This window comes from Denticeps clupeoides, chromosome 20, assembly GCF_900700375.1.
Source record: "Denticeps clupeoides chromosome 20, fDenClu1.1, whole genome shotgun sequence".
In the NCBI taxonomy this organism is placed as follows: Eukaryota; Metazoa; Chordata; class Actinopteri; order Clupeiformes; family Denticipitidae; genus Denticeps; species Denticeps clupeoides.
This window is the reverse complement of record NC_041726.1, coordinates 11,196,707-11,215,050: the sequence shown is the minus strand read 5'-3', so window position 1 is coordinate 11,215,050 and position 18,344 is coordinate 11,196,707. Positions and strand designations below refer to the sequence as shown.

The window sequence follows — 18,344 nt, the reverse complement described above, 5'->3', positions numbered from 1 at the left end:
CTAAATGGTTCCAAAAAAATCATTTGAAATGCGAAAAATTGTCTAGTTTAGCATTGACCGAAGAAACTCGAGCAAGTTTGATACCAGAATTACGTAACAAATAATACATAAATGGCACCATAAAAAGATGTAACATTTTCCAAAAAACATTTTTCTTGAATACACTAGCTACACTTTTTTTTAGATTACCACCGTTTTGATTTTTACACGACAGAATCTCATTGGCCAATATGATATGGGGTGACATGATGTAACAGCAAAGCCCTCCCACTCGCTTAACTTGCTTGGCAACCAATGGGCTGCTATGTGGTTTAGACACGTGACACTAAGGACTAGTTTTTTCTTTGGCCACGCCCACTCCACTGTGCCATTTGCTGCAATATGGGAAGAAAAATGGAATACTTTTAAAAAATACTTTATAACGAAGGTTTATACCAGTCCAACGCGTCCTAGCAGAAGTCCATTCTGGTACTAGTAGTTTTGGATGACTTTTTTAAGCTGCTTTCTCATTGGTCAGTTTAGCCATATGCAAATCAGCCCGAAACGTCACTTCCCTTTAGTCCGAACGCCATTTTCTCTTTAGGACCGAGTGTGATGCAGTGAGGCGATATTTATCTATTGCTAAAAAAAAAATTTTTTTAAGACGACCGAATTTTCGGCCCCCTCCGCGTCTGACGGACGCGCCCGCGGCGAGTTCCGCGTGTGGACTGCCGCCTACCCTCATTGTGCCCGCTCAGGGGCGGAACGCGGCGTGGAGCGGCTGATGCGAGAGGCGAGGATCTCCCCCCCTCGCTGACGGGCGGCGCAGGACGTAAGTTGACGCCACTTTCTGCCCAGAATCCGCGGCCGCGCGTCGGCTTTTCTGCGGCGTCCAGCTGACGTTTCCCGCTGAAAAAAAGCAAAAAGATGTTTATTAAACGCAGGCGCCCACGGTTGGTACCTAGCACGTTATTAAGCGTTATTAAACATTTCTAACGAAATCCGCCGCGGACCTCAGGTGATGATGCCGACCCGCCCTCCTCCCAAATCGCTTACTTTTGGTTGCACATTACCGGCGTTTTTTTTAAATAAACATTTAGTATTAAAATATTAATTTTGGCGAGCTATCATTATTTTCAATATTTTGCAGGCCATACATGGTTTTATACAGATTTTGAAAATTAGCTTCTTCTTTTATTTCGTTTCATTTACTTTTTCATTACACTGTTACTGCAGTGGTGGGTAAATTGATGATATATATACGGTGTTTTCTTTCACTTCAGAAATTTTTGGGATAGGGAGGCAATTGAATTGGGGTGACAGACACGCCTCATTTAGTGTTTTCCATGTAATGTGTACATGTGTGCCTTATATTGGGCCCAATACCAAGAGACAACCTTTCTCAATGTGGCATCTATTTCAAAATTCTGTGGGAATAAAAAGCTGGTATTGTCAGTAAGTCATTTCAAGTTCATCATTCAAACGGCCATGAACACACAACGTCACTTAATGGACGAGCAGCATCACCTGGCCATGGGGTCGGTGGCAGGCGGTCAGATGTTGCTCGTGAACTTGGTGTGTCTTAAAGGCATCAAGACGCAGGACTACTGGCAGAGTTCATGACCGACCCAGGAGTGGAGCCCCTCGAGTGACAGACCGCAATGATGACCAATACATAAGGACCTATGCGCTCAGACATCATTGTGCAACTGCCACACAGCTGCAGGCTCGTTTTCGAGATGCGAGGGTACTAGGGTTTCCACACAAACCATTCGCAACCGACTCCACCGCTTTGGCTTGAATGCCAGACAACCGTTGCAGGTGACTCCACTGACACCAAGAGACCACCGTGGATGTTTGCAGTGGGCACAAGACCATGTCACCTGGACAATGCAGCAGTGGTCTACCGTCGAGTGTTTGGTCACCTGGCGAGGTGAGCGAAACAGAGGAGGTGCAACAGTCTGGTCTGGCATCACCAGTCAGCGCAAAACAGATTTGGTTACTGTACATGGCTCAGGCACTGCACGCTCTTACCACAGAGACATTATGGAACCCATCGTCATTCCACCAGAACACCCCCAACTTTCTGTTCATGGATGATAATGCACCACCACATTGTGGCTGAATTGTCACAGCTCAACTTCAGGAAGTTGTGGTGCTTCATATTGTCTGGTCATCTTTGGCCCCTGACCTGAACCCCATAGAGCACGTCTGGGACCGGTTGAAGCAGAGACTGAATGATCGTACCGCACCCCCACATGACCTGGCACAACTGTGTGCAGAACTTGTGGAAGAGCGGAACGCATTGGCTCAGAACAACATCATGAGCCTGGTGAGGAGCGTGAGACGTCGCTGTCAAGCTGTCATTACGGCAAATTGTGGAAACACCCACTACTTACATTGTTAATTTTTGTTATTTGGGGCTATCCCTGTTATTGTGTACATTTTTGGGGTAATAAATATTACACTAATGAAAATGGTGTTTCTTCTCATACAGTACAGGCCAAAAGTTTGGACACACCTTGTCATTCAATTTGTTTTCTTTGATTTTCATGAAAATAACTGAAAGCATGGTTTATATTCTAGTTTCTTCAAACTAGCCGCCCTTTGCTCTGATTACTGCTTTGCACACTCTTGGCATTCTCTCGATGAGCTTCAAGAGGTCGTCACCCGAAATTGTTCTCCAACAGTCTTGAAGGAGTTCCCAGAGGTGTTTAGCACTTGTTGGCCACCCGCTACTGACATTGTAAATTTTTGTTTTTTGGGGCTGTCCCTGTTACTCTCTACATTTTTGGGGTAATAAATAATAAAGTAATGAAAATGTTTTTTCTTCTCATACATTAATAGTAATATCAAAGGGAACAAGTTACATCCTGTGTTTTTACTTACTGTGGGTCAGTGGTGGCCTATTGGTTAAGGAAACGGTTTGAATCCCGAGCCGCCAAGGTGCCACTGAGCAAAGCACAGTCCCCACATGCTGCTCCCCGGGCGCCTGTCATGGCTGCCCACTGCTCACCAAGGGTGATCGTTAAAAGCAGAGGACACATTTCATTATGTCACCATGTGCTGTGTTGCACTGTTTCACAATGACGATCACTTAACTTTCACTACTGTTTTGGTGAGACCATGCTGATCTTGATTTATTTTGTTAGAGATCTCGTCATTTTGCTTTTGTGCTCCCTGACTTTGTAACAGAGTACTCTGATAATCAGTGTTGGATCAACATAATGCCTTTTTCCCCCTGGGTCCCAAAGGATAGTTGGAATAACATTTGCTGCTGTTTTATGGGAAAAGAGAGTTGCATGATGTTCACAGTTCTTCCTGTTTATATGGAATTGACCTCTGTTTGCATCCATTTCTAATTATTTTGATATCAGGTCTTAGTTTTGTTATCCACTGTGGTTAATATTTTGTATTACATTCAATTGTGACGCCTGATTCGTTTGTAGTATGATCTTTTTTTTTTTTTTCCAATCACTTTGTCATTTAGATCTTGGAATCTACTGACATCGGTCACAACAATAAGCCAGCTTGGTAAATAGTTATTCTTTTCCACCTGCTTTTGTTCCCATTTTAGATTGACTCAGTTATGCAAGGCAATTGAGTTTGCAATGCATTTCGCACCCCAAATGGGAAATGAGAGACGTTTCAAACGTTATCATCCACATTTCTGGAATTTCCCTAAATTTCTGTGACCTTTTGTACTTTCATGATTTTGCCCCGAGGTTTGACTAAAGTCAGGAAATCACTGATAGCTTGTGACTATTGCTAGTGAACACAAAATAAACTTGATTGACTTGACTTGATGATTTATTCTCTTGCATTTTATAATACACTGCTCACAATAAGTTAGGGATATTGTTATTAAAATTAGTGCCTTTTACTGACAATACCAGCTTTTTATACCCACAGAATGTTGAAATTGATGCCACGTTGAGAAAGGTTGTCTCTTGGTATAGGGTCCAATATAAGGCACACCTGTACACAGTGAGACCATTACATGGAAAACACAAAATGAGGTGTGTCTGTCACCCCAATACAATTATCTCCCTATCCCAAAAATGTCTGAAGTGAAACAAACATCGTATGTATGACATCCATGAAGTCTCACAATATCCTTAACTTATTGTGAGTATTGTATTTAGACTTTTTATGTTGTTTTTTTTTTAAGGTCTGAACCATGTATCAAGTTCCTGTTGAGAGTGTTGAGAAGATCAGAAGAACAAGGAAGAATGTGAAGAATGTCTTAAGTGACTTAGGCCTTGAAGAGTGTCTGAGCTTGATTGAGGTAATTTTCTTCCATAGAAGCTGTAGATGCCAATGAATAGCTTGGTAGCTGTATAGGTGGAGATTTTCATTGAAATGTAATGAATTGACCTAATTTTATTTATTTATTTATTTATTTATTTCATTTAGGATCTACGGAGCTTTGATGCTGGTGACAGTGTTTTTAGCAATACAGAGTGGTCCGACTTAACCGAAGGCTTCAAGAACCGAGGAAGAAAAAAGGTAAGAGCGCCTATGTTAACAGTGTAACCGATGACTAACACGCATTATCTAGTTCAAAATATTTCTCTAAATGGAACTTTGATATATTACTATATTTACAAAAATATGGAATATAACTTTGTATGACAGTTGTGCATCCATATCTTGTAAAAAATATGCTAGTGTGCATTTAATTTGCCATACCAAAAGTTGCAGTTGTGAGCTTAAGGGACTACAAATACTATATCATAAAAATTTTTTTGTACACTTAGAAAGATACCCTATATGATGTGACTTTTTTTTTTCTTGGTTAATATATCTTTTTTTTCTGTTGTTTCCACTTTAGTGGCTTTACCGTACACAACCAGTGTGCTGCAGTCTGTGCAGCTTCTCAACAAGATCTTGGAATTCATTCAGGACTCACATCTACCGCTACCACGAGGATGAAAAGAAGTGGGCCGTCTTGTCTACTTGCTCCTCCTGTCCTTTTATTGCTCATCCCAAAGTACTTTGCAGGCACAATTCAATCTTCCATAGTGAGGCCATAAATCTCCCTTCAGATGGGTCATACAGCGGAGTCCTCAGCGAAGCGTCCATCCCTTCACATAATAAGTACGTTTGCCAGAAGTGTTCATACGAGGGCGCTCTACTCTTCAACGTGAAGAAGCATGTCCTCGTGAAACACTGTGCTAACCTGTTGAATGAATTTGTGAGCCAGAGATCTGATGATGAAGTTAAGTCTCAAGGACTTTGGTGCAGGTTCTACTGCAAGGTGTGTTCTATGACTGCTGAGACCACAGAGCACTTAGTGTATCACTTTCTGACTTCTGAAAAGCACAGCAATGTACAGGCTCATGTCCAGTCTCTGATTTGGCAAAAGGTCAAGCATCAGAAAGCATACCCGCTTCTAGCACCTAAGGCGCATTTAAATGTGGTTCAAAGTAATGGTCCTATATTGGCACCAACCAGTGATCATCAGTCTCTAAGGGTTCCCTTTCTCCCTGACACAGTTTTGCATGGAATGTCAAGCAGTAACCTCATTTGTGGTTCTGGCCCCAGCCAAACCTTGCTTCCTGCTCAGGCTGCAGCGCTGGTTCAGCTGGCCAGTGCAGAGGCCAGGGGTTTACTACGGCCCGACTCATCAGCAACTCTCCCCGGCCCGCAGGCCGCCAAATTGCTCACCGACACAATGCCCAGTGTTAGCAACATGGCCTCAGCACTTGTCAAGGCGCAAACTCTCCCATCTCTCCAGCCCAGCGTTACCGCTAAACAGTTGCCAGTGGCCGTCGGACTCCCCGGACCACCGCCTCAGCAGGTCCTCCTACCGCCGGGACTTCAGGTCAACATCCCCGGCCCAAGAGTGTCTGGGCCTCAGCCACTCTTGTTGACTCAGAGGCTTCCTCTCAACCAGCCAGTGCCAAGAGGCACGATGCTGACCTCCCAGTCACTTTTGAGCCATTTAATTCCCACCGGCAACAAGGTGAACGGCCTGCCAACCTATACCTTAGCGCCTGTGCAGGTTGCGATGCCCGTTCAATCAGGCAGTAACCCTGTGATGAACAGAACCGCCCTGCCTGCCTCACAGAACAACCCGGTCAATGGCTCCTCGACAGAATCTGGCAAAACCAAAAAGTGGATCACTTGTCCGCTGTGCAGCGAACTCTTCCCCACCAGCGTCTATCCCTTGCACGCAGAGATTCACCAAGGCGCCAACAAGTCCAAGATCGGACTGGCGGCCAGGGCCTCGTTTCTAAGGAAGATGCCCGATAAGACTGTCAAATGTTTGATTTGCAAGGTCCTCCTCTCCGAAAAGGGACTGTTCGATCACCTGCTACACGGCGTGACGTGTCTCTTCTGCCCGACCATTTTTCACTCGATCAAGCAGCTCAACGACCACATCAGCTCCCAGCACTTTCCCTTGAAGAAGGAGAACTTCGACTTCATGAGGAGGGAATATAGGCTTTACACCGATGAGCACGGCAGCCTCCTCTTTCCGTACTTCGACATTAACACAACTGGTCCCAGAGACATGTTGGGAGACAAAGAACTGAACGTGGCGCTGGTCACGAATTCGCTCGACCTCATTTTTGTCAAGCTCTTGCCCAGTGGTCCTAAGCCTGTGTGCCAGACAGCTGTGAACTCGAACCGCAAAGTCTGTCCCTTTTGCGCCGAAAGTCTTCCGAGTTCTGAAGACTACCGAATGCATCTGAGGCAGAGTCACTACATTGTGCCCACGGTGCACGCCATCCTCAAAACCCCGGCATACAAATGCGTCTACTGCGGGGGCGTGTACACCGGCAAGACCACGGCGAAGGCCATCGCGGTCCACGTGGAACGTTGCAAGTGCGCCCCGAAGCCGCTGAAAGACCCGCAAAGGGCGACGCCTGCTGCTCCGGCTAGGCAAGTGGTTGCTCCCATCAAGCCGGTTAACCGGGACCAAGGCGTTTTCGCCATGCAGCCCTTACAGGCGGTCACCAAAACGCCCGTTTTTACCGCGGCGCCGAAGGCCCAACCAACAGAGGCAGAGTTGCAGAGCAAGTTGCGGCTGGAGTTGGCAGTCAAGGAAGCCATGGAGGCCAACAGACGAGAAAGGGAAGCCAGGGCGGCCAGGAAGAGGCTGGAGAAGGAGATGCTCACTTCCTGCGTTTCACCGGAAGTGTATATAGACCCTACTGTGGTGTTCGCCCTGGACCCATCCGGCGTAGAAAAGCAGCCCTTTGAGGAACGGCGTGATTTCCTCAACAGGTACTTCCACGTGAAACCGTACCTGACCAAGAAGGAGGTGAACGCGCTGGCGGGCCGCTTGCTGCTGACCAAGAGCGATGTGGCGTGCCACTTCGGCACGAGACGCTCCAAGTGCATGAGGTCTATACAGAGGAACACTGCAAAGGTTTTGCTTGGCTTCAACATGACTGAAGCGATGAAACTAAAGCACAACCTGCTGATACCTGAAGTCGAACCCGAGAAACCTGTTGATGTTGTCGAGTAATTTGTCTGTTTTTGACACGGTTACAAAACCTTAAGTAATGCCAACAGTCCTTGTTCCCTTCATTTGTAAAAGGTCAGACCATTTAAAAGACAGTGTTTCAGTAAACATGAGTAGAGTACTAGTAAATAAGAACATCTGATAATAAGTGCATTTATGTGTTCTGGTTAAAAAAAAAAAAAATGTGTGTACTGTAATTTGGGTCAATGTACCTGTATCTTAAAACAGTTTCTTCTTACATTTGATTTCTAACCTTGATGCAACCATTTACTAGTAACAAAAATGTTCTCTAAGTATTGTTTCCCACTTCGTTTTTTTATGTTTTCTTCAATTATATGAACACGTACAGTGTTCTTTCCTTATTAAGAATCCACAGAACCAAGAAACCCACTTAACTATATGATTGTGTTGTGTGTGACATTTCATAAGGTTACTTGGTAATTCCCCAGGTAATGTAAAATTGACCGTACAAACACGACAAATATTACGAGGTGTGTTTTTTTTTTTTTTTTTTTAAATATATATATATATATAAATATGTGCCTGTGGTCGCTCAGATGCGGGTGCCAAAATGAATATGTATATTCGTGTAAAATCACGAATAATTAATCACCCTTTTGCAAATTATTCATGCTGCCTGCCTCTTATCTCACATAATGGGCCTAACTGGCAGTTGCCCCGTCAGATGGAACGTCTTCCCCGTCTCGGAGCCACGGCTGCAGCATCTCGCACCACCGCACAGCCCGTCAATTCCATCTTCATATTTTGTAAGCTTCGAAGGAATATTTAATTGACGCTAGCGGATGTTGTTTTTTTAAAAAAAAAAACTATCTGCAAATCTTTGTTCACATACCTACTGTCATGTTTCCAATAAAGACGATACTGCTTTACAGAGCGCACTGCGTTAGTTTCAGGTTAAACGTCAGAATCAGAAAACTTTTATTAAATCCCGGAGGAACTTGCTTAGACCAAGATGTCAGATGCAATATCTCACTTTAAATTCAGAAGCGAGAAATGTAGTTAAAAATCTACGTAAAGCGTTCATACAAGATGAAGAAAACCGGCCATTGTATCGTTTTAACGCAACATTGTAGTGACGTTGGGTGCATGTTGATGACGTCACGGTCGCGGCCGTAACATTCGCGGACGGAGAAGCTCATGCCGACGTCTCGTCGTTTTTTTTTAAAGAGTAACATTCGGTAAATGGCAAATTATTCATTTTTACAACTCTTTAATAACAAGTCAAATGGGTGGACAGTTACGTCCGCGCGTTTATTGTTTTTCTTTATAAATTCGTAGATAACTGTTTGACCAACATTAGCTAACTAATACTAGCTAGCTAGCGTGCTAGCCCTCATAGGAATAGTTTTGTTTGTACCGGGACACTTAATTGCTTAATTTTAAAACGTTCTTGCATACAACGTCATCTTGTCGAACTTGATAAACGTTCCCAGTAAGTACGAACGCAGATGTGAGGGTGTGTAGTAGCCTAGCAGGGAAGACCCAGGTACAAATCCCACTTACTACCATTGTGTCCCTGAGCAAGACACTCCAGGTGGGGGGACTGTCCCTGTAACTACTGACTGTAAGTCTCTCTGGATAAGGGCGTCTGATAAATGCTGTAAATGTAAGGCAACATGACTCAAAATGTTCAGTTCCGTGGTGCCAGGTTTTTCGTCTTTGCTTGTGTGTTATTTGTCGTCTCAATTGTGGATTTGTTGTTGTTGTTGTTGTTTTTTTTTTTTTTAATTATTATTAGACCAGATTAGGCCAAGATGTCGTATATGCTACCTCATCTCCACAATGGATGGCAGGTGGACCAGGCCATCTTATCAGAAGAAGATCGTGTCCTGGTCATCCGGTTTGGCCATGACTGGGACCCGACGTGCATGAAAATGGACGAGGTGTTGTACAGCATCGCGGAGAAGGTAAGTGGTTTTAGGCGCCTCGTCGAGGAAAAAAAAAATGTGTGCTTCTTTTTTGTGAAGAATTCATGATGTTCTCAGCACCTTCCGTATATATTTTGGCTTTTTTTTTTTTTTTTTAATCAGGTGAAAAACTTTGCTGTAATCTATCTGGTGGACATCACAGAAGTGCCAGATTTCAACAAAATGTATGAGTTGTATGACCCATGCACTGTCATGTTCTTTTTTAGGTGAGTAAATATGTGCACTATATACTGTCCATTTGCACACTGTGAATCTGCAAAGCTTTGCAATGTCGTCTGTGTATTATACTTGTATATAGTGAGATGACAATAAAGTTGACTTTGGTATTAAATTTGTGCGCTTTAATACAGCAATGTCTGATGCAAATCTTTCTTTTGCTGCCTCACAGGAACAAGCACATCATGATTGATCTTGGAACAGGTAACAACAATAAGATTAACTGGACAATGGAGGACAAGCAGGAGATGATAGACATTATTGAGACAGTGTACAGAGGCGCACGGAAAGGCAGAGGTCTCGTCGTATCTCCCAAGGACTATTCAACCAAGTACAGATATTGAGAGTTATACGGCCATCTTCCTTGTCATTGTGAAATGCTTCTTCTGTTGATGTAAATGTTTTGGGGTTTTTTTGTATTAATAAATGTCATTGTTTTAAACCCTGAAGTGTAATTTATATTGTGGCGGTGAGTGGGTGTACGATTTGAGCAGAACCAGAAAGCCTCATAATGTGAACCCAAGAAACCGTGATACTGTACTATTTTTATTAACAGATACAAAAAAAAAAATTAAAAATGAATATGCTGCCAAACACACAGTACTGCTTCTCGTGGCAAGGCACCCTGAAGGCCAGTTGGAGGTAGACGTATGGCTTGTATGCTGCCTTCACTGAACTTTTCGATTTATTTGCTGTTTCTGGAAAAGAAAAATCATTTGAGGGGGGAGTCATATCACAAATAAACCTGGTCGATCTGCCGTGCTGTACCTTGGCGGCTGGGCTGCCATCTGATGATAATCTTCCATCCCAGCTTGGGTCATGAGATCCGCAACATCTTTTTCCAGGTCATCGATGCGCGTTCCCATTTCATCCATTGTGCATGTCAAGGTTGCAATGCTGCTTTTCGACTCAAAACTCAAAGATTCAAAGATTGGTTACTGTCAGTACGACAGTATACCGTGTATTGAAATAATGTTTCACTTCCATTTTGGAGTGTGAATAGTGACACAATACAATAAATATAATAATCATTTAAATGTGTCATTAATTCACACATAACATTTATCTCACTATTTATTTTACACTCCATACTCCAGAGTGCAATCATAAAATAAATGTATATATACACACTACACAAACTATACTAACTAGGGCTTAAATACTGTACAGGTTATCACTATAAGAGAAAAGTACAACTTTTCTGTACAATAAACAGGACAACATCGTGTAGGATGCTGGTACGTGGACATGTTGGATATTGTCACTTGATGTGTGCGGTTGTCTCCAGGGCTGCCCCGTACACGCACTGAATAATCGGGTGTCGTTTGGGGCAGAAACACTGACGGCTGGGCGGGGGTTCGAAGTTGCCAAGCAACCGTAACACACCGACATTTATATCCACATCCTGATCTTTTACATGCTTATAAATACATCAGGTGAACCAGTCTTCTTTGGGGCTTTGAATGACATGAATTGTCATCAGAATGAGACATCTGTGTACAGAGCCATGTGGAGCAGTGGTTTTGTCAGGAGGACACTGCAGTGAAGAATGAAAAAAAAAGATATTTCTTGAGAAGATCTGATCGGACATGGCCTGAAACTTGCTCTGAAGTGTCTGCATCGTGGTCTCCATCTGCGGGGACATGAAATGGACGCGTCTTCAGCGTCACGACTACTTCACTAGTAACGACAAAAAAAAATAAATAAATAAAAGAAGAAGAAAAATCGCTGTTTCGACGCGGCTAAAAACAACTCACCGTGACCCTCAGACGTTCGGCGTCGGCCATCGCGCGTCTTCTCCCGGGACCCTGACGACGTCCCGACACGAAATAAACCGAAACTGTCCCGCCGCCCGCGGGAACAGTAAACGCGCGTTTCTCCTCGCTGCTGTGTGTAGTGTACGTGTAGTGGGAGTGTAGCGTGTGTGTAGTGCGTATGTAGCGTGTGTGTGTGTAGTGTGTGTGTAGTGGGAGTGTAGCGTGTGTGTAGTGCGTATGTAGCGTGTGTGTGTGTAGTGTGTGTGTAGTGGGAGTGTAGCGTGTGTGTAGTGCGTATGTAGCGTGTGTGTGTGTAGTGTATGTGTAGTGGGAGTGTAGCGTGTGTGTAGTGCGTGTGTAGAACCTCAGGAAAGTAAAGCGCCGGCTGGTTTTAGGACCGCGGCATTCGTGCATATAAATGAACCTTCCTTGCATTCATCAGCATGAAAGAACGTCATCTGAGATTTTTTTTTAATTTGCCTCCTCCCTTTCTCGTTTACGTGTTTAAATGGAACTGTAATGCAATTACAGGCGAGGTTACTGAATCGATGTCAATGTCCGTATAAACAGTTATAACGAAATTACAGAATTGTCACAATCAACTAATCGAAATAACATCGATTTCACCTATTTAGATCAATAAAAATGCTTCAAAGCTTTTCGTCAAAATAAAATATCGTTTCTAACAAAAACATAAAAAACAACGACAATCTAGTGTTTGGCCGATTTTTATAATTATTTTAAAATGCATTATTATAATTTATGAAATATTAGTCATTATTGTATTTAAATAAATGTGAATAAATAAGTAACCAAAACGAATGCATCCTTATTATTGTCATTATTTTTGTTGTTGTTATTATTTTAGTTCATTAAAAATTGTTCCACCGCAGCGTTATTCTGGATTTCTTTTTTTGACGGACTCTTATTTTGACAGAACTCTCTCACACCCGATCGCGCCGCGAACCCATGGCCACGTGACCACGCTGGTCACATGACCGCCTCCTCGTCATGTGACCGGCCGCAGCTCGTCCAGCAGTTCCCATTTCGGTTTGTTCTGCGGGGCTTCGACGCTTCCTCAGCATGCCCGGGTCGCCCAGCACCGTCTGCGCGGCTGCGCTGTTCCTCGCCGCGGCGCTGCTTCCCGGCGTGCCTGGGAACTTCGGGGTAGGCAGGACGGCTTGTCTGGGGGGGGTTTATGTTAAAACGTGTGACCTTACGACGTAAAAGTTCACGTCGTTGACATGTCTTATGTACAATCATTTCTGTTTGCCTTTCTTTATCAGTAAATGCCATCGTCTTCTGAACCTGTAAATATATATGTGTGTGTGTGTGTGTGTGTATGTGTGTATGTGTCTTCAGATCAAGCCTCTGGTGTTCGAGGAGCAGCTGCTGTGGGTCGGCGGAGGGGCAGGACAGGTGAACACCTACCGGATCCCTCTGGTCACTTTTACCAAGAAAGGCAGCTTGTTGGCCTTCTCTGAGGCCAGGAAGCAGAGCTCTTCCGACACCGGTGCCAAGTTTATTGCCATGCGGCGCTCCACCGATAAAGGTACCTTGACCCTGACACGAACAACTTCAGCTCCATGTCACAAGAGTGTCGTCTCTCCATCCTGCTAATAAAAGACAGACAACAACAAATGATAAATCTCCCGCTAGGTGCCACGTGGTCTCCAACCTCTTTCATCGTGGACGACGGCTCCCTGGCGGACGGCTTGAACCTGGGGTCGGTGGTGGTGGACGAGGAGACCGGCTCGCTCTTCCTCATCTACTCCCTGTGCTTCCATGGCTTCCAGTGCAGCCCCTCCAGCACCCTGCTGGTGGAGAGCCGGGACGACGGCCTGAGCTGGAGCGCACCGCGGAACCTCTCCGTGCAGCTCGGGGTCAAGAGCTTCGCCCCCGGGCCCGGCTTCGGCATCCAGGTGCCCACGAACGCCGGACACGTTCGGCCGCCAGGGTCCCAGCTAACGCCCCGTCTAAATTCCCGCAGAAGCGCTACCCTCCGAGCGTGGGCCGCCTGGTGGTGTGCGGCCACGGCTCCATCGCCGGCGATGGCGTCTTCTGCATTCTGAGCGACGACCACGGGGGCAGCTGGAGGTACGGAGCTGCGCTGAAGAGCATCCCGTACAACCAGAAGAAGCAAGCGCTGGACTTCAACCCGGACGAGTGTCAGGCGAGTCTCCTCTGTAGCGTTTATTCCACCACTTCCATCCCGCCGGTTTAAACGTTACTTGTATGTTTGCGTTTGTGCTCTTATGTGGTGGGAGTATTAAAAGTGGCCAAATGCAGGTTCTAATTCTAATTTACCGTATCACCATGAAGACTTTGTGTCTTTGTGATTGAACCTCTTCGTATATGAGAGGGAACCAGACGACCACAAAGTCCCGGGTTCAAACCCCACTTACTTACCATCGTGTCCCTGAGCGACACGCTTAACCCTGAGTGTCTCCAGGGGGGGACTGTCCCTGTAAATACTGACTGTAAGTCGCTCTGGAGAGGGGCGTCAGATAAATGCTCTAAATGTAAATGTGTCCCTGAGTGTCTCCAGGTGGGGGGACTGTCCCTGTAACCACTGATTGTAAGGCGCTCTGGACAAGGGCGTCTGGTGAATGCCGTGGATGTAAGTGTGATGTCATGAACACGGTTATTGTAAAGTGAAGTGTAACGTCCTGCCAGCCTGTGGAGATGGTGGACGGCAGCATCGTGGTCAACGTACGCAACAACTACAACTACCACTGCCGCTGCCGGATCGTGGTGCGGAGCCTGGACGGTGGCGAGTCGCTGCCGGTGGAGGAGCTGGTGTTTGACCACGACTTGGTGGATCCTGCCGTGGCTGCCGGAGCCCTGCAGAAGGAGGGGATCCTCTACTTCACCAACCCATCTAATGCACAGCACCGTAAGTGGGGGAAAGAATATTCCTTTCATGTTTTATGTCTGATTTAAAAAAAAAAAAAAAAAGGATAATTCCATATTGTTAGTAGAATGAGATTTTAACTTGTTGGCTCAGATCTAGTCTATTAATAATAACTATTATTATAAAATGAGGTTCTAAAACTGCTAATATGCCAAGTCTGTCACAGACTATCAGTTCCAGTTGAAGAAACCCCTCAGAAGACTTTCACCCTGTTTCTGTGTCTGCACGTCCCCTCTCAGGGATCAACCTTACTCTGCGCTGGTCACTGAACGATGGCCAGTCCTGGGAGAAGGAGCCTGTCCAGATATGGGCCGGCCCAAGCGGCTACTCCTCCATGACCTCCTTACGAAGCGACAGTACAGAAGACAAGAAGTTCATTTACATCATCTATGAAAAAGGACACATAGATTACGCAGAGTCCATCTCCTTCGTTAAGGTTCACCTTTACGGAGGCCGTTAAATGTGAAGCGTGGTAGGGAGTAAGAATTAAAGGGACAGTGGGGACTTGATCAAGCCAAATGAAGTATTTAGGGACGTTTAATGCTAAAGTGGTAAAGAAATATTTTTTAAAAAATCAGGGAACTTTTTTTTTTTAATATTTGGACTGAGTGATCATTCATTCCATTTGCACTTCTTCTGGGCCTGTGGTCCTCTATGTGGGATGGGGAACCTGTGAACCCGTGTTGGGACAGTTTTTCCTCTTTTTCTGGGGCCACTGACTTCTGGACTTTAGGGGGAAAAATATGCTCACATAATTTTTTTTTTTTTTAATAAATTTGTCCATGCATTCATTTAGAATTCTGTGAAAGCATGATTTCTTCTATCTCATGGTTTTAATTCTCTGCAGGAAATGTAATTTCCATTCTCTGGAATTGTGTGATGAAAATAGCAAATGTCTTTTCTGATGTCCATCTGTTGATTTCGGACCGTCCTTTTATGCCTTGCGTTATACAGATTGTGATAATTGGTGAACTGCAGTTAAATGTAAAAAAAAAAAACATTACAGAGCAATAGAGACAGTGTTGTAAGTCACCGTTCATACATTTCAAATGAGAAAATATACGTATTTTCATATTAAAAAAACTATTGCTAGTTGTGATCACATTTATTACATTTCACATAATGTAATGTTCATGAAATAAATTTGCACAGCAAGCTAGCCATGCATTTTGATTACTGTAGTCTTTAGTTTGTTACTGACCGCTTAATAAAGTTTTCCAATTAAGTTATGTGTATTCCAATTCAGTTGCACTAATCAATCACATAATTGCACGTTGTTTTATTTCATTTTTCCCCCGTTCTTTGTTTCTCCTCCTCCACAAGTGGACTGACGTTTGGCATATTTGGGGTTATCCCATTGCAATCTTTTATATTCAAAGTCTGATCTAAGTCCTAAAAGTTCATCACATGTGCATATGCAAAAGAAATAAAATGTACATTGTTAAAAAAAAAAAAAACTATGCAGGAACAGTATTATATTTATTGGATATTAATCATTTAATTAACTTAATTCTAAGATCACGTCAGAAATGTTTCAATCACTACCCATCACCACTTATTCATGAACAGGGTCATGGCTGGCAGAGGTAATCCCTGTACACACACACACACACACACACGCACCATATCATTCCTGAGATGCAGCATTTAAAAGAATCATTACAAAAAAACTGTTAATAATGAGCTAAATAAAAAGGAATTAAGTACAGTTCTTAAGTACATGTCTGTATAATTTGTTGCTTTATGTATTGTTTTATGCTACACCGTCCAACTTCAGAGTCCAAGCGTTGCCTGGGCAGGGTGGCATTTCAGGCAAGGTGACGGTCAGTCCCTTTGGATTCACCGGAGCCCACTTCAGAAGCGTAGGGTCCCCCAACAATGTGACCTACAAAGACAAAGTCATGACTTTTTATCGAAGAAAGCCTCATGTTGCCGTGTCCAGTTCATAGAACAGTACGAAATGTCATACGTAAAATGTCTGTAAGAATTTTGCCAGCTTACATTGGTGGAGTTTGAGGTATTCGGGGCATCGAGCTTGAACGGGTTCTGCTGCGGCCACTTCAGGAGGATGGCGTACACGCTGGACGCGGTGGCCGTGTACCTGAAACCAAAGCCACCCTGGTGTTTAAGTAGTTTCACTTCCTTTCGGACGCCGCCGCCAACCGTTTCTCCAAATTTGAAACACTTAACGTCCCTTTAACCATCAACTCCGCTACGCATTACGGTTCCTCACCAGACGGGCACCGTGCCGTTCTCGTACGAGACTCTCCACGGCCGGGTGGCGTAGATGGCTTCCCCGTTTACGTCCAACCAGCCCCCCACGCCTCGCAAGCGCTCCTCGAACACCGGGGCGATCATGCCGTCGTGCATGGGCCCAATGTTCAGCAGGTAGTTTCCCCCGAGAGCCACGGTGTTCACAAAGTCCTGGTGGGGGGGAGAGACATCGAGCGGGCGGAGTCAAGCGCCCGTCCGCCCGCCTGTTCTCACGACTCACGCAGGTTCCGCACACTCACGCTTATGATGGACGGCAAATCCATCAGCTCGTCCAGCTTCATGTTCCTCCGGTAGCCCCACGAGTGGGTATCGATGGACTGGCACTTCTCCCACTTGTGGTCCGGGGGGGTCACCGGCGAGAACCTGTCTGCGCAGTTGTAATATCCGCCGTGTTTGCAGTAGCATCCTTTGCCCCACCGGTCGTTCGTAACCACGATGTCCTTAAAGCGAGAATATGGATGGCATGAGAAAAACGAAAGCAAAACCAGATCTCGTAATGAAAGGCGGAGCACGTTGGGCCGCCGTCAAAAAATCCGAACCACGTACCTTTACTGGGCTGTCGTTGTAGAGCCAAGCGAGAAACTCGGTCGAGTTCCAGTACGTGTCTGGAGCCTCCCAGTCCCCGTCAGACCAGATCAGGTCGGGCTTGTATTTCAGCACGAGGTCCACCAGCTCAGGCAGCGCCTTCGTAAACACGAAGTCCTGGGTCTGGTAGCCGCTCGCCTTGTCGGCCAGGTACATGGGGTTGAACCATTCAAACATGGAATGGTACAGTCCCAAGTGGATGGACCTACGGAACACAGTTCACATTTGCGGCATTTACCAGACGCCCTTATCCAGAGCGCCTTACGACCGACAGGGACAGTCAGGGGTTAAGTGTCTCGCTCAGGGACACGACGGTAGTACGTGGGGTTCCAACCTGGGTCTTGGACATGCATAAAATGTCTGATTTAAACGACTGATTTGGAGAAGTTAGGGAAGGGCTCACTTGCGTCGTATCGCTGCGCTTATTTCTCCCACCACGTCCCGGTGAGGACCAGTGTCCACCGAGTTCCAGTTCCAGGAAGTCTTGGAAGGCCAGTTGGCGAAGCCATCATGGTGCTTGGTTGTAAACACCACATACCTGGTGAGAAAGTTCGGTTTTATTTGCCTGGACTCTGTAATAATAAGTAATAATAATCATTATTCATCACAAAACGATCTTTTCCAGCCTCCCAGACCTGGCACCCGAAGCCTGGAATATCTCAGCCCACGCGTCTGGGTCGAAAAACTCGGCGTGGAACCGCGGTGCGAAGTCTTCGTAGGAGAAGCCGGGCTGGAAGTTCTCCTCCATGAACTTCATCTCGTCCGTCCCCTTCGCGCCCCGCCAGTTCCACCAGAACCACTCGCTGTACTTGCCGAAGCCGGGCACGGAGAACACGCCCCAGTGCACGAAGATGCCGAGCTTGGCCTCGTCGTACCACGCCGGCAGCGGCCTGGCGTCTATGCTCGCCCAGTCCGGGGTGTACCTGTCCGCGGCCGCGGGGAGAAGAGCCAGCGCGACCCCGAGCAGCAGCAGCGGCGGCGGAGACATCGGAGACATTGCGCGCGTCGGAGCCCTGGACCGTGGAAATGCGCGCGTTCTCGCTTCCCGTATCTTACCGTCACATGACGGTCACGAGTGGGCAGCACCAATCAAACGCGTAAAACAGGTCCATCACGGCAGCTTCCTGCTCGGGCTTCTCGCAGCAGCAGCAGCTTCACCTGTTCGGACAAAAATACGTCCGGTTGCCAAATCGTCG

The 18,344-nt window shown here is 45.6% G+C and overlaps 4 protein-coding genes across 4 annotated transcripts; 3 read left to right on the top strand and 1 right to left on the bottom strand.

The window, feature by feature from the left end:
- Window positions 1–572: 572 nt before the first annotated feature.
- Window positions 573–7,956, top strand: adnp2b (ADNP homeobox 2b). Its single transcript, XM_028964270.1, has 4 exons — window positions 573–811; window positions 4,151–4,267; window positions 4,396–4,488; window positions 4,814–7,956. The coding sequence occupies exons 2-4, from the start codon at window positions 4,160–4,162 to the stop codon at window positions 7,454–7,456; spliced, it is 2,844 nt and encodes a 947-aa protein (XP_028820103.1). The 5' UTR covers window positions 573–811; window positions 4,151–4,159; the 3' UTR covers window positions 7,457–7,956.
- A 595-nt stretch (window positions 7,957–8,551) lies between these two features.
- Window positions 8,552–10,060, top strand: txnl4a (thioredoxin-like 4A). The gene is made up of 4 exons (XM_028964271.1): window positions 8,552–8,652; window positions 9,213–9,381; window positions 9,505–9,608; window positions 9,791–10,060. The coding sequence occupies exons 2-4, from the start codon at window positions 9,229–9,231 to the stop codon at window positions 9,960–9,962; spliced, it is 429 nt and encodes a 142-aa protein (XP_028820104.1). The 5' UTR covers window positions 8,552–8,652; window positions 9,213–9,228; the 3' UTR covers window positions 9,963–10,060.
- A 2,312-nt stretch (window positions 10,061–12,372) lies between these two features.
- On the top strand, window positions 12,373–15,514 carry neu1 (neuraminidase 1). The gene is made up of 6 exons (XM_028964743.1): window positions 12,373–12,542; window positions 12,738–12,927; window positions 13,035–13,297; window positions 13,366–13,548; window positions 14,052–14,271; window positions 14,529–15,514. The coding sequence occupies exons 1-6, from the start codon at window positions 12,459–12,461 to the stop codon at window positions 14,747–14,749; spliced, it is 1,161 nt and encodes a 386-aa protein (XP_028820576.1). The 5' UTR covers window positions 12,373–12,458; the 3' UTR covers window positions 14,750–15,514.
- Window positions 15,515–15,751: 237 nt separating this feature from the next.
- LOC114770666 (tissue alpha-L-fucosidase-like) lies at window positions 15,752–18,306 on the bottom strand. Its single transcript, XM_028964742.1, has 7 exons — window positions 17,784–18,306; window positions 17,552–17,686; window positions 17,110–17,353; window positions 16,803–17,003; window positions 16,523–16,713; window positions 16,291–16,390; window positions 15,752–16,174 (listed from the first exon to the last, which is right to left on the bottom strand). Exons 1-7 carry the CDS (start codon window positions 18,143–18,145, stop codon window positions 16,043–16,045), a joined length of 1,365 nt encoding a protein of 454 aa, XP_028820575.1. The 5' UTR covers window positions 18,146–18,306; the 3' UTR covers window positions 15,752–16,042.
- Window positions 18,307–18,344: the final 38 nt, after the last annotated feature.

What these genes read in the sequence shown, in the direction of transcription:
- LOC114770666 (XM_028964742.1), bottom strand. Translation starts at nt 18,145, where the DNA reads ATGTCTCCGATGTCTCCGCCGCCGCTGCTGCTGCTCGGGGTCGCGCTG. An exon ending in ATTTGCCGTCCATCATAAGC is followed by an intron (nt 16,714 to 16,802) that starts GTGAGTGTGCGG and finishes CCCCCCCACCAG; the next exon opens with GACTTTGTGAACACCGTGGC. An exon ending in AACGGCACGGTGCCCGTCTG is followed by an intron (nt 16,391 to 16,522) that starts GTGAGGAACCGT and finishes CTTTGGTTTCAG; the next exon opens with GTACACGGCCACCGCGTCCA.
- neu1 (XM_028964743.1), top strand. Translation starts at nt 12,459, where the DNA reads ATGCCCGGGTCGCCCAGCACCGTCTGCGCGGCTGCGCTGTTCCTCGCC. An exon ending in GCGTGCCTGGGAACTTCGGG is followed by an intron (nt 12,543 to 12,737) that starts GTAGGCAGGACG and finishes ATGTGTCTTCAG; the next exon opens with ATCAAGCCTCTGGTGTTCGA. An exon ending in GCGGCGCTCCACCGATAAAG is followed by an intron (nt 12,928 to 13,034) that starts GTACCTTGACCC and finishes ATCTCCCGCTAG; the next exon opens with GTGCCACGTGGTCTCCAACC.
- txnl4a (XM_028964271.1), top strand. Translation starts at nt 9,229, where the DNA reads ATGTCGTATATGCTACCTCATCTCCACAATGGATGGCAGGTGGACCAG. An exon ending in TGTACAGCATCGCGGAGAAG is followed by an intron (nt 9,382 to 9,504) that starts GTAAGTGGTTTT and finishes TTTTTTAATCAG; the next exon opens with GTGAAAAACTTTGCTGTAAT. An exon ending in ACTGTCATGTTCTTTTTTAG is followed by an intron (nt 9,609 to 9,790) that starts GTGAGTAAATAT and finishes GCTGCCTCACAG; the next exon opens with GAACAAGCACATCATGATTG.
- adnp2b (XM_028964270.1), top strand. Translation starts at nt 4,160, where the DNA reads ATGTATCAAGTTCCTGTTGAGAGTGTTGAGAAGATCAGAAGAACAAGG. An exon ending in AGTGTCTGAGCTTGATTGAG is followed by an intron (nt 4,268 to 4,395) that starts GTAATTTTCTTC and finishes TATTTCATTTAG; the next exon opens with GATCTACGGAGCTTTGATGC. An exon ending in AGAACCGAGGAAGAAAAAAG is followed by an intron (nt 4,489 to 4,813) that starts GTAAGAGCGCCT and finishes TTTCCACTTTAG; the next exon opens with TGGCTTTACCGTACACAACC.